Below are 12559 nucleotides of genomic sequence, written 5' to 3'. Positions count from 1 at the left end.
TGTTTACAGCAATGAATCATTTGTCATTTTAGTGTGAAAAATTAAATTCTAATAAAAATGATCTCATGGCTCATGTTGAAACACTACAATCTAATGCCAAGTTATTGGAAGAACAGATTTTAGAAGTCCAAAAAGCCAAAGCAATGGCAGACAAAGAGTTGGAAGCTGAAAAACTTAAGAATGAGCGGAAGATAAAGGTAAAAACAGTCCTGTGGGATTAATTCATGTTATATGATTTATTGATGTTTTTATTGAGGTATTATTTAAAAGATGGAAAGATTAATGAATAGCATTTGTGAATACAGTAGAGTTCATTAATTTCATAATGTATGCTAACTGAATTTGAGGATTCAAGCTATGATTTTTGAGTATATCTTTTTTAATATTGGAAGATTTCAAACACTTTTATTATGTCAGATTTATTTCATAATTCCTTTCAAATCCCTTTTTTTCATGTTGGTTGGCTTATGGTGGCATTTTTATTTCTAATTTAGGAGCATGCCAGTTCTGTAAACAAACTTGAAGAAGTTCAGCTACAACTTCAAAAGGAAAAGAAACAACTACAGAAAACCATGAAAGAATTAGAGCTGGTTAAAAAGGTAAAATAAAACAGACTCAAAACTGAAGTCAGTATTTATTTATGTTTGTTAAACTGTTCTATGAACATTGAAAAGAAATGCTTCAAAAACAATATTGCTTATGGTACTAAAATAATCATTTATAAATTGCTTGCCTCAAAATATTGAAAAATTAACTTACTCTTTTGAGTGACTGTCCCTTCAGAATAATCTAAGCTGATGAATTATTAGATTTTGGTGTGATATTTTATTTTTGTACATGATTGTTGTATGACACATGAAGGTTTAAGTCAAAAGTTGAAATTAATATTATAATTACAACTTTGGCTTACTCTTCAACTTTTTCAAAGATAAGGCTAAAAAGAAAGATACTATACACGCTGCTTAAAATATTAGTATTTATAAATAAGAGCCCAACAAGAGAAGAATTATCAATTATAATGTAATAAAATGAAACAGGAAATTACAAAGTAGAAAGTATCCCAACTTTTTGGTTTTTTTTTTCATTATTATATACTATATTTCAGAAAAGCATAGTGGAATCTATTGATTTCTATGGCATTATTTTAACAATTTTACAAATGAAATTAACTGATCTAGTATTTTTTGAATCTTTTATTTATAATATGTGAAGGATGCCCAACAAACCACATTGATGAATATGGAAATAGCTGATTATGAACGTTTGATGAAAGAACTAAATCAAAAGTTAACTAATAAAAACAGCAAGATAGACGATTTGGAACAAGAAATTAAAATTCAAAAACAGAAACAAGAAACTCTGCAAGAAGAAATGAGTGAGTAAAACAGTTTATGTTAATTTAATAATTTAATTATGACAGAATATAATGGAGCAACATTAGTTGTTTATTCACCAGTGTTTGACTGCCAACCAGATGTTTCACACAGTGTTAACTGTTATTAAGGACCAGAAAGGTTGTAAAACCATTTCTGGTTCAGGTGTTTACAGTCCATTTTGGTGCATAATGCATTCACTTAAATATTTCTTAAGTACCTGCTGTGTGAGTAATACAAAGACAAAAAAGGATCTTTGTCAATGATTGTCAGCAGAGTAGAATAATTTAAATAGCAATGAAATCTTTCTTGTTAAAGTGTTTATATTCTACTTTATCCATAATATAAGCTCTAAAACTATAAATATTCCTTTAGACCTAGCTTCTTGAGCTCCATCTCACAGATACATATGTTGTGTTTTTATTTTAATTCAGCTAGAATATTTTAAAATTTCCTTTGTATTTTTTCCTTTGACCCATGGTTTATTTAGAAGTGCAGTGTTTGTCTTTGAAGGGCAATTTGGTAGCATTTATCAAAATTGAAGATACACTTTGACCCAGCAGTTTTACTTCCAGGAAACTGTTCTACTTAAATTCAGTCACAGAGTCAAAGAGATCTACTTGCAAAGATATCTATATATTATCTATATAGATATAGATATAGATATAGATGGTGTATATGGTATATATCTCGAGAGAAGGGTGGTATAAAATTAAAAATTAAAAAGAAGTAGATGGCTATCAAAAACAGAATATAAGTAAGTCACATCATAGTTATACTATAAAGTATCACATATCCATTAAAGGGAATAAAGGAATATAAGAGATACATAGAAATTAACTTAGAAGGATGCTCATCATATATTGTTGAATGAAAATAGAGAAATTGCAAAATTAGATATATTCTCTATTACTGTACATATTTTTGTATTGTGTCATTTTTTAACTAAGCTGTTGTTTTTATAATTTTCTTGGAGCTGTTGGTAACTTCCTTGGAGGTTGTCATAGTTGTTTTTGAGGTTTTCGAGCATATTGAGCTTCTTCACCACCATAGTTTTGAATTCCATGTCTGACATTTGGGCTATGTCTATTCCATCTACTTCTCTTTCTGGGGATTCCTCTTTTCTTTTCATTGAGATGTTATTTCTGCGTCTTACCATGTTGGATTCTTCTTGTTTGTTTTTGTTATTTGGATTTGTCTGCTTTGCCTTCCCACCTTTGTGGTATGAGATACTTTATGGTAGATCTGGGGGTTTCAGTGGTGCAGTGTCTTTGATCTCCTGAGCCTGATGTTCTTGGGGTATCTTTTATATCATTTGTTTGTGCTGTCTGGTTATATTTCAGATGCTTTTTGTTAGGATCTTTGTTCTGGCTAGTTGATTGAGAGTCACTCTATCCACTTTATCTTGAATTCTTTTGTGGAGATGTCAGTTCAGCCTTTGTGTGTTGTCTTGTTTTTCTGTACCCACAGCTGGTCTAATGAGGTGTGTCAGAGGTTCCTGTTCCTTGCAGCAGTGGGCCCCCGCACGGCGCGTTCCTTTGGTGTCTGTTGGAGCTAGCCAAGGTGTCTTTGCAGGCACACCTGTGAGCGGGTAAGGTGGCCCGAGAGCCCGCCTCAGGCCTGTCGCGTAGCGCTCCAGGAGTTTCCCAAGGTGGCCAGGGAGTTATCCTCAGGTCTGCCACACTGTTCTCCAGGAGTTGGTCTCTCGCGTGCCAGTGCTGGGCCCCAGACTCTCGTGTACAGTGGAAGTGAGCGGTTGGTGCCTATTGATGTCGGTGAGGTATTTTGGCACTTGTGCACCCCTGCTTGCCCAAGGCAGTCGGGGATCTAGTCTCCGCTCAGCTCTCCAGGTGAGTGTCTGTGAGTCGCTGCTGCCTGCTGTTCCAGCGCCACAGCCACCCACCGTTCCCGCACCCGCCTGTGCGGGCACTAGCCGAGCCCGAGCGAATGCTCTGCGTTCCGGCCTGGCACTAGGGCCTGGCTCCCGCTGGAGCTGGCCAGGGGCAACTGCGCACAGTCTTCTGTGTATCCAGAGGTCCCTCCCTGCACCCGTTGGGGCACTGATCTTAGTCTGTTGGGGTGTGTCCGAGGGGCACCTGGACGCGCGGCCCTGCGCACCAGGGCCAGTGAATGAGGGCACTTCCCTATGCGCGCCCACGACCCAAGGGTAGGGTTGGGGAGTGGACGATCCCACTTCTGCGCCTGCACTCCTCAGGAATGTACTTTCACCCCCAACCCCCCCCCCCCCCCCCGTAGTTCACAAGAGAAAAATATAAAGAAAAAAATTACGATTTCACTTGCTCAGCAGCACGCTGTCTCCCGTCTTTCAGCGCCTATGCCACCTGGCTGAGTCCCATCTCTGCCAGTGGACAGAGATCCGCTCTCTTCCCGACTCCTCTCAGGGGCAGCCTGTGGTCGCCAAAAAGCCTTTGTGTCCTTTCAGCCGCGGCTTGGGCAGCCACCCCAGTCAGGAATCCCGTTTTGTCCCTTTTTCTTCCGCTATCCTCACTAAACAGGTTGTTCCCAGATGGTTTTTCTCTAATCCAGCAGTGCCAACGCTTGACCTCTGCCAGCGTCCAGCTGCTCACTGAGATGTTCTGTCTGCAATTAGCCCAAACTGCAGACGGGTCTCAGGAGCCTGAGAGTGCAGCTTCCCCTCACTCCTCCGCCATCTTCCTCCCCCCTGTTTTTATAATTTAATAAACATCCTATACCTCACAGTAAAAAAAGAAGCGTATTGTTTAATTCCTAACTACATAAAGAAATTTTCAGATATTTTTGTTAATTATTTCTAACCTAATTCTTTTGTAGTTAGAGAACGTACTCTGTATGATTTAGTCCTTTTAAATTTACTGAGTTTTGTATTATGGCCCAATATGATTTATTTGCATAAATGTTTCCCATTCACTTGAAAATAATGTATTAGATTATATTAGTTGTTAGATTGTTCTACCTAATGTCAATTAGATCAAGTCAGTTGACAGGGTTAGTTTTTTATATCCTTAGTGATTTTCTGACTATTGTTCTACCAACTACTGAGAAAGGTATGCTGAGTTTTCTAACCATAATTCTGAATTTCTTTTTATTTTTGGTTCTGTCAGGTTTCCTTCATGTTATATGGGAACTCTGGAATTAGCTACGTATACATTTAGCATTGTTAGTTGTTTTTAGTGATTTGATCTCTCTATTGTGAAATGTCTTTTTTTTTTAATCACTGGGACTATTTATCTAAAGTCCACTTAGATATTAATATTTTTTTATTTTCTTAAACTATATTTCATTGATTTTCCTGTTATAGTTGTCCCAAAATCTTTTCCCCTTGCTCCCCTCCACCCAGTACCCCACTTTCCTTAAGCAATCCCACTACCATTAGTTCATGTCCCTGGGTCGTGTATATAAGTTCTTTGGCTTCACCCTTTACTGTATTATTCTAAACTTACCCCTGTCTATTTTGTACCTACTAATTATGCTGCTTTTATTTTTTTTTTTGAGTATTTTTTATTATGTTGTTACAGTACTGATTTATTTTTTCTTTCTTCCCCTCTGCCCAGTACCCCCCTTCTCTCCAGCAATCCCAACCCCTTACTTTATGTCCATGGGTCATGCATAAAAGTTCTTTGTATTCACCCTTTCATATATTATTATTAACATCCCTCTGTCTACTTTGTTCCCCATTTATCACCCTTCCCCCTGCCAGCTGATGACCCTTCAGATGATTCCCATACCTATGATTCTGTTCCTATTCTGGTTTACTTAGTTGAATTTTGTTTTTATTTTTTAGATTCAGTTGTTGATAGTTGTGAGTTTTGTCATTTTCACGTTCATAGTTCTGATCTTCTTTTTCTTAAGTAAATCCCTTTGACATTTCATATAATAATGGCTTGGTGATGATGAAATCCTTTAGCTTTACCTTGTCTGGGAAGCACTTCATCTGCCCTTACATAAAATGATAGCTTTGCTGGATAGAGTAATTTTGGTTGTAGGTCGTTGATTTTCATCACATTGAATACTTCTTGCCAGTCCCTTCTTGCCTGCGAAGTTTCATTTGAGAAATCAGCTGATAGTCTTATAGACACCCCTTTGTAGGTAACACTGCTTTTCTCTTGCTTTTAAGATTCTTTGTTTATCTTTAACCTTTGGCATTTTATTATGTCTCTTGATGGGCTCCTACTTCAGTCTAGCTTGTTTGGGACTCTGTGCTTCCTGGACTTGTATGTCTATTTCCTTTACCAAATTTGGGAAGTTTTCTTTCATTATTTTTTCACATAAGCTTTTGATTTCTTGCTCTTTCTCTTCTCCTTTTGACACCCCTATGATTTGGATGTTGGTATGTTTAAACTTGTCCTAGAGGTTCCTAAGCCTCTCCTCATTTTTTTCAATTCTTGTTTCTTCATTCTGTACTGGTTGACTGTTTTTTTCTTCCTTAAATGTTCCAAATTATTGACTTGAACCTCGGTTTCCTTTCCTTCACCATTGGTTTTGTGTGGATTTTCTTTCGTTTCATTTAACATAGCCTTCACTTCTTCATTTTATGCATTTGCCATACTTAGGCATCTATCTGTAAAGCCTGTGAGCAACTTTTTCACCAGTGTTTTGAACTCTCCATCTGTTAGGTTGACTATCTTCTCGTCACTTAGTTCTCCTACTGGAACCTTGATTTGTTCCCTTTTTTGGAGCATACCTCTGTCTTCTCATCTTGACAGGCTCCTGTGTTTGTTTACTTCTGTGTCTTAGGTAGAGCTGTCACACCTTTTACATTGTAAGGGGCAGACCCTTAGGTATTTGTCAGTACAAGGCGACCTGTTTCACCATGTTGTGGCACTGTATGTGGGAGAGGGTCTGAGAGGGAACAATGCCACTTGCTCAGCACTTGCCTCTTTTCCAGGCACTTCTCCCACTTCCATATGGGACTGGCGCCTCTCTAGCTGTTGCCCTGGCTGTCGTTCCCAGAGTGGGTAGGTCTGCGGACATTCTAGGTTTGTAGGGGCCGTTTAAACAAGGGGACTGCTGAATGACCAGCACTTTCTTCCTTCACTCAACCTCCACTGATTTGCACAGTCAGAAACAATGAGGCTTTATTTTCCCTGGCTCTGGGACCGTGAGCTGCACAGTCTGGTCTGGTGCTGGGAGCTCTTCCCAGGTGTCCTTCCTGACTTTTTAAAACATGTGACTGTGCTTTCTGCCAACCTGCCAGCCTGCTGTTGCTGCTGCTGCTGCTGTCACCACACTGTGTCATCTCCAACCCGGCTCTACCCCTCCTACCTGTCTGAATGAGTATTTCTTCTTTATATCTTTGTTGTACTTCCATGCAGCTTGATTTTCTGGAACTTCTGGTTGCCTCTAGTGTCGAGGTAGTTGTATTCCTTCTTTGTTGTGGAGTGATACGCAGCGTGTCTGTCTAGGCCTCCATCTTGGCCAGAAGTCTACTCTGTGCCTTTTTATTGGAGCATTTAATTCATTTACATTTAAGGTTATTATTGATAGGTACTTATTCATTGTCATTTTCCCCCTTTGTACCTATGTTTCTCTCTCTCTCTCTCTCTCTCTCTCTCTATCTATCTTTTTAAATCAGTCCCTTTAGCATCTCTTGCAATGCCGATTTGGTGGAAACGTATTTTTTCAGCTCCCTTTTGTCTGGGAAACTCCTTGTTTCACCTTACATTTTGAATGAGAGCCTTGCTGGGTAGTCTTTGTTGTAGGCCTTTGTATTTCATTGCTTGAAATATTTTTTGGCATTCCCTTCTGTCTTATAGTGTTCCTGTTGAGAAATCCACTGATAGTCTTTTATTGAAGCTCCCTAATATGTAATTTGCTGTTTCTCTCTTGTTGCTTTTAGGATTTTCTCTTTGACTTTAAATGTTGCCATTTTAATTATGATGTGTCTTGGAGTGGGCCTCTTTGGGTTTATCTTCAATGGGACTTTCTGTGCTTTATGGACTTGTGTGACTTTTTTTTCTCCTTAAGTCAGAAAGTTTTCTGTCATTACCTTTTCAAACATGTTTTCTATCCCTTGCTCCCCCTCTTCTCCATCTGGTATTTCTGTGATACTGATATTATTATGTTTCATGTTGTCCTGCAGCTATCTTAACCCCTTTTCCTTCTTGTTCAGCCTTTTTTCATTTTGTTGCACTGTCTGGGAATTTCTTTTTACCTTGTCCTCCAGCTTGCTAATCCGATCCTCTTCTTCCTCTAGCCTGCTTTTTATTCTTTCTACTGTGTTCTTCAGTTCAGAAATTGTTATTCTTTATTTCCTCCTGACTCTTATTGATAGTTTCTATGTCCTTTTTAATGCTGGTGTAGTTCTAAGTAAGTTCGTTGTAACTTCCCTGGAGTTCTTTGTAGTTTCCTGGAGTTCTCTGTAGTTTTCTCTGAGTTTGTCAAGTTCATTGTCCTTCCTTATAACCATTCTTTTAAATTCCATGTCTGATAGTTTGTTTGCCTACGTTTCATCTTTGGAATTTTCTTTTCCTTTTATTGGGTCGTTGTTTCTGTGTCTCCCATTTCAGATGCCTCTTCTTGTTTGTTTTTGTTTCTTAGATTTGTCTGCTTTGATTTTCTGCCTTCGTGATTTGACCTTCTGTAATAGGAGACCTGGGGGATTCAGTGGTACAGTCTCTTTGTTCTCCTGAGCTTGATGCTCTTGGAATGCCCTTTATGCCATTTGTTTAAGCTGTCTGGGTGTATTTCAGTTTTGGTGGTTGTTGTGTTGCTCTTTGGTGAAACCTTCCCTCTGGCTAGTTGATTGAGAGTCACTCTGCCCACCACTTCTTGAATTATTTTGTGGAGATGCTGTTAAAACATAAACACACAACCCAGGCAAGAAACCCTCAACCTCAAAAGTAACCCCCACCCACAATCACACTATCAGCAGCAAATGAGCCAGTATTAATATAGATGTAAAGAGATTAATATTATTATACTAAAGGAAAAACGGATAAGAGTTGACTAACTGAAAGAAAGATGTTTTTTGAGTGGGCAGGTGGTAGAGTAAAAATAGTAGCATGTAGAGTCAAGGCAGTGCGAGACAGTAAGTAATATTTACATTGTATGTTGAAAAAAGGGAGGGAAGAATGCAGAATGAAGTCAGTAAGTGGAAGCTTATAGTATTAGGTTTATACAGCAGTTGTATGTTATATGTTTAGTCCAAAAGGGAGGATAAACAAAACAGACAAACAAAGAAATTAAAGGAGAATAGGGAGAGAAGGTAGGAAACAGATTAAAGAAAGCTTTTCCTTCATACAACCTTTGGGTGCTGTCTTCTCTTTCTGGATCCGCCCCTGCTTAAAATTCCATGGGTTTCAAATCTTTTCTGGCTGGCTGGCTGTGAGGAGATGTATCTGGATTCTGAGGCTGCTATTCTCTCACTCGTGGGCCTGCCGCCACTCTGCTGTGAGCCGCACTAAGTTGGGTCCCCCGCACTGGTCCTGCGGCACCCTCCAGCTCTCCTCGTGCTTGTCTAGCAACCCTACTCTGCTGGTGAGCCAGTGCGCATGCCCCTAGTCCCTGCCCAGCCTTGGGTCCTGTCTCCGTTCTTCCTCCAAAAAAGTCTCTGTGTTGCCTCCAAGCTGCAGCACTGGCCTGCGTCCCTGCCTGGCAGAGCCTTGGTGCATGCATGCATGCACAGAGTTGCCTGCCTGGGGTCCCTACCGAGTCTGGGGTTCCACCACAGCTTTCCCCTGTGTGGGTCCCTCTCCACGGCTCAGTTCTGTATTTTTATTTGGTGGAGCCTTGGTGTACATGCCCGCGGGCACAGGGTTACCTCCTCAGGGTTTCCCCACCAAAATTCAATTCACAGTTTCTCACAGTCCAGGCTGTTCCCCACTTCCCACGCCTCTAGCTGTTTCACCAAACCTTCTCACTGACTCCCTCCAGGACTTCGCTGGTCAGGATACCTATGGCAGGAAGCCGTTTCCAAGTAGATCCCGGCTAATGAGCCAGTTAGCAGCTGCCCCTTTCAGTGTGGTGGAGGTCCAGGTTGGGAAGCCCAGCGACTCCACTTGGAGTGTGTGGGCCGTGCCCTCTGCTTTCTCCCACGCTTCTCCCATGCTCCTGTCCCTGTTCACCCTATCTGAAATATGTACTCACTCACTCCGCTCCGTGTTTATACTCCAAGTCCTTCTGTGATGGGAACGGGCAGACAACACTGCTACCTACTCTGTTGCCATCTTTCCCCCTTTCTCTCTTCATTCTTTTTCAGTCTTTTTTCGTTTTGTTGGATTGTCTGGGTATTTTTTTCTACGTTGTCCTCCAGCTCGCTGATCTCATCTGCTGCTTCCTTTAGCCTGCTTTTAATCCCTTCTACCATGTTCTTCAATTCAGAAATTGTATTCTTCATTTCTTCCCGGCTCTTATTGATAGCTTCTATGTCCTTTTTCATGCTGGTGTAATTCTCAGTAAGTTCGTTGTAGTTTCCCTGGAGTTCTTTGTAGTTTTCTTTGAGCTCGCTGAATTCATTGAGCTTCTCTATAATCTATATTTTGAATTCCATGTCTGATAGCCCGCTTTCCTCTATTTCATTTGGCACTTTTTCTGGGGATTCCTCCTTTCCTTTCAATGGGGGGTTGTTTCTCTTTCTCCCCATTTTTGTGACTCTTGTTTGTTTCTGCTTCATAGATTGATCTGCATTTCCTGGGTCTGCCCCTGTTGGCATCAGATCGTGTGCCAGCCTGGGCCTAGGCAGCCTGTTGGAGACTACCAGAGATCTACTGCCTTTGTCTGTCTCCTCTAGTTGTTAGTCTAGTCAATCTGTTATCAGCTGTCAGGCTTAAGCACCGAGGGTGGGGCAGATTAATTCCTGTGGGAAGGGCTATTGCTTTCTCTCAGGCTGACCCCAGTTGGAGGGCAGTGGTATGCCTACCATATGGGGAATGAGTCAGCTGCTCCCTTACTTTTCTCCTCAAAGCCACTGCCCCAAACTCTCCTTAACTCTTTAAGTGCCATGTGTAATTGCTAAAATTCATGTGAGAAATGCCAGGCTATTTTGCTGAGAAATGCAGTTTATCAAGAAAGTGTATAAAAACATTATTATTCATAATAATTTGTTGAAAATTTCACAACATATAGTAAATACACTCTTCTTTTGTAAGCAGTGTTCTTTGGCACAATTTAGCAAGAAATCTATTGCATTAAAATTATTTTATTATAACAATTATTTTAGAAAAAATAAATTCTTTCCTTCAATATGGCTTTTGAAGTATAATATATGGCATAATATAAAACCTATTATTATAATTTGCAAAAACACATAGCAACATGGATAACAAGCAAGAAGTATGCCAAATATTGCATGAATTTTTTTTAAAAGAAAACTTCGTAATGTAAAAAAAAAATGAACACAAATGGCATTAACACTAGAGACATATATCAATAGATATCAACAGTGAAAAACAGTTTATTAACAAATACTAAATGCAAAAACAATACAATAATAGTAAAATGTTTCTATATTAACATTTGTGGCTATTTACGCATTTTGGGTGCAGCCCTTTGTCACATCTCACACATACTGTTCTCAACCTGATTTTTCTTTTTGGTGTTGAGCATTCCTTGCACAATCCTAGCTTTCTTTCTGGAAGCATCCTTATGCCATATACGTGAGAGGGACCTGGTGGATTTTCTTCATTCTGGATTTGTTAAACAGTGTCTAACCTCATGCCATTTTCTGGCAAGCTCATCTATTATGGAGGTGTTGAAGTTCATCGAGACATTGGTTTGTTCCCACCTAAAAAATTTACTTATAAAGAATGTATGCATTCAGCAGCATTCTTGATAATACATTGAACACAACCTTCTTCTAATACTTTAGTGTTCTTATTTCATCCAAATACACGTAAAGCATCATATGATGCATACTATATAGGGTTTTGATGATTATTGCAAAGATAAATGAAATTAAAAGGACCATTTAAAATGTAAGTAAAAATTATAACAACTCATATATCAGTATTTGAACAAGCATAAAAACTTGAAATTTGGATCAACATGAGAAAAAGTTATATCAATATATAACCTGAGGTACAAAAAAAGAGAACAAAACATAAAATACGAATTATTCCATTGTTATTTATTATTTATAGCCATCGAAAAAAGAGTCGCTAGGAGCTACGCTGGCACTTTTGGGAAAATTTGTCAGTGTCGCTGATAGTGACATTGGCACTCAAAGCGTTATGTAAGGTTAAAAATCTATTCTAAAAATGCTTCTGAATATGTAAAACTATATAGTAACCCATTACACAGGCATTCAGCTTAAACTTACATTAAAAAGTGTAGATAATACTCTTCCTAATCATAAATTCATGTCAACATTAATTCATAATACAGCATGAACCACCACAGAACCCAAAAAGATGAACAGAAACCAACTCCCTATAAAATCTAGGGAAAAGGTTTTAGAGCTAGTGAAATAATTTATTGCAGACCTTATTTACTATAATGAAACTGTTGACTCATTCTACTATATCCACACTCCCTCACAATCTTAAGGGCAATACAATAAATTCACTTTCTTCTTCTAAAACAGTATTTAACACATTTGGTAGCTGGGAGTATTTTTTTTACTCCTTTTCCTTTTGTTTGTTTTTTAAACAATAAATCACTTTCACAAAACTAAGACTCAAACTTTTCTAAGCTCAACTTGATTTTTTGCAACTACACAAAGACATGTACACCCTCCAAGTCTGGAATACAGAATTGACGGAGGACACTATCCAAGAAGTATTTTGTCATTCTACGTCTTTGAAGAAAACATCCTCCAGGAACTGCATTCAGGAAGGCAAATTTAGGATTACATGTTTCTAGAACATAAAACATGCAACACCATCCAAAAAACAACAAAATGCTGAACCAGGAAAAACTTTTTAAAATTTGGAACCAATAATTAAGAAATTCCAATCTGTATAAACAGTAAATGAGTTATAATTTTTTCTTAATAGAAAAATATGACCTAAAGTAGAGAACCACTACGTAGTTTGGGAGCTACAAAATACTCCATCCTTGCTCTGGCTGGTCAACCATTCTTAAGATGCCCACAGGCCTCCAGGCATCAGATTACTCATCCCCAAAATCTGTCCTCACTGTTGAACTCCTAGTGTCATTGCTCTGTGTAGCTGACAGCAAATTTTCTAAATAAATCCATAGATACTCCTTTATTTTTGCATATTAAAAGAGCTCATTATGTCTGTTGCCTA

The 12559-nt window shown here is 38.8% G+C and overlaps 1 protein-coding gene across 3 annotated transcripts in view; it reads left to right on the top strand.

Moving 5' to 3' along the window:
* GCC2 (GRIP and coiled-coil domain containing 2) overlaps nt 1-12559 on the top strand; it is a 76921-nt gene that overhangs the window by 32293 nt on the left and 32069 nt on the right. For all 3 annotated transcript variants that reach the window (XM_090269944.1, XM_090269942.1, XM_090269943.1), the window contains 3 exons: nt 33-197; nt 495-599; nt 1213-1375. In XM_090269944.1, the coding sequence (XP_090126070.1) occupies nt 33-197; nt 495-599; nt 1213-1375 (433 nt within the window). The remainder of the gene's footprint in view (nt 1-32; nt 198-494; nt 600-1212; nt 1376-12559) is intronic.

Source organism: Furipterus horrens, unplaced genomic scaffold (assembly GCF_987537825.1).
Source record: "Furipterus horrens unplaced genomic scaffold, mFurHor1.1.pri manual_scaffold_3, whole genome shotgun sequence".
Taxonomy (NCBI): domain Eukaryota; kingdom Metazoa; phylum Chordata; class Mammalia; order Chiroptera; family Furipteridae; genus Furipterus; species Furipterus horrens.
Note: the sequence above shows the minus strand (reverse complement) of the source record. Positions and strands in the feature narration are given on the sequence as shown.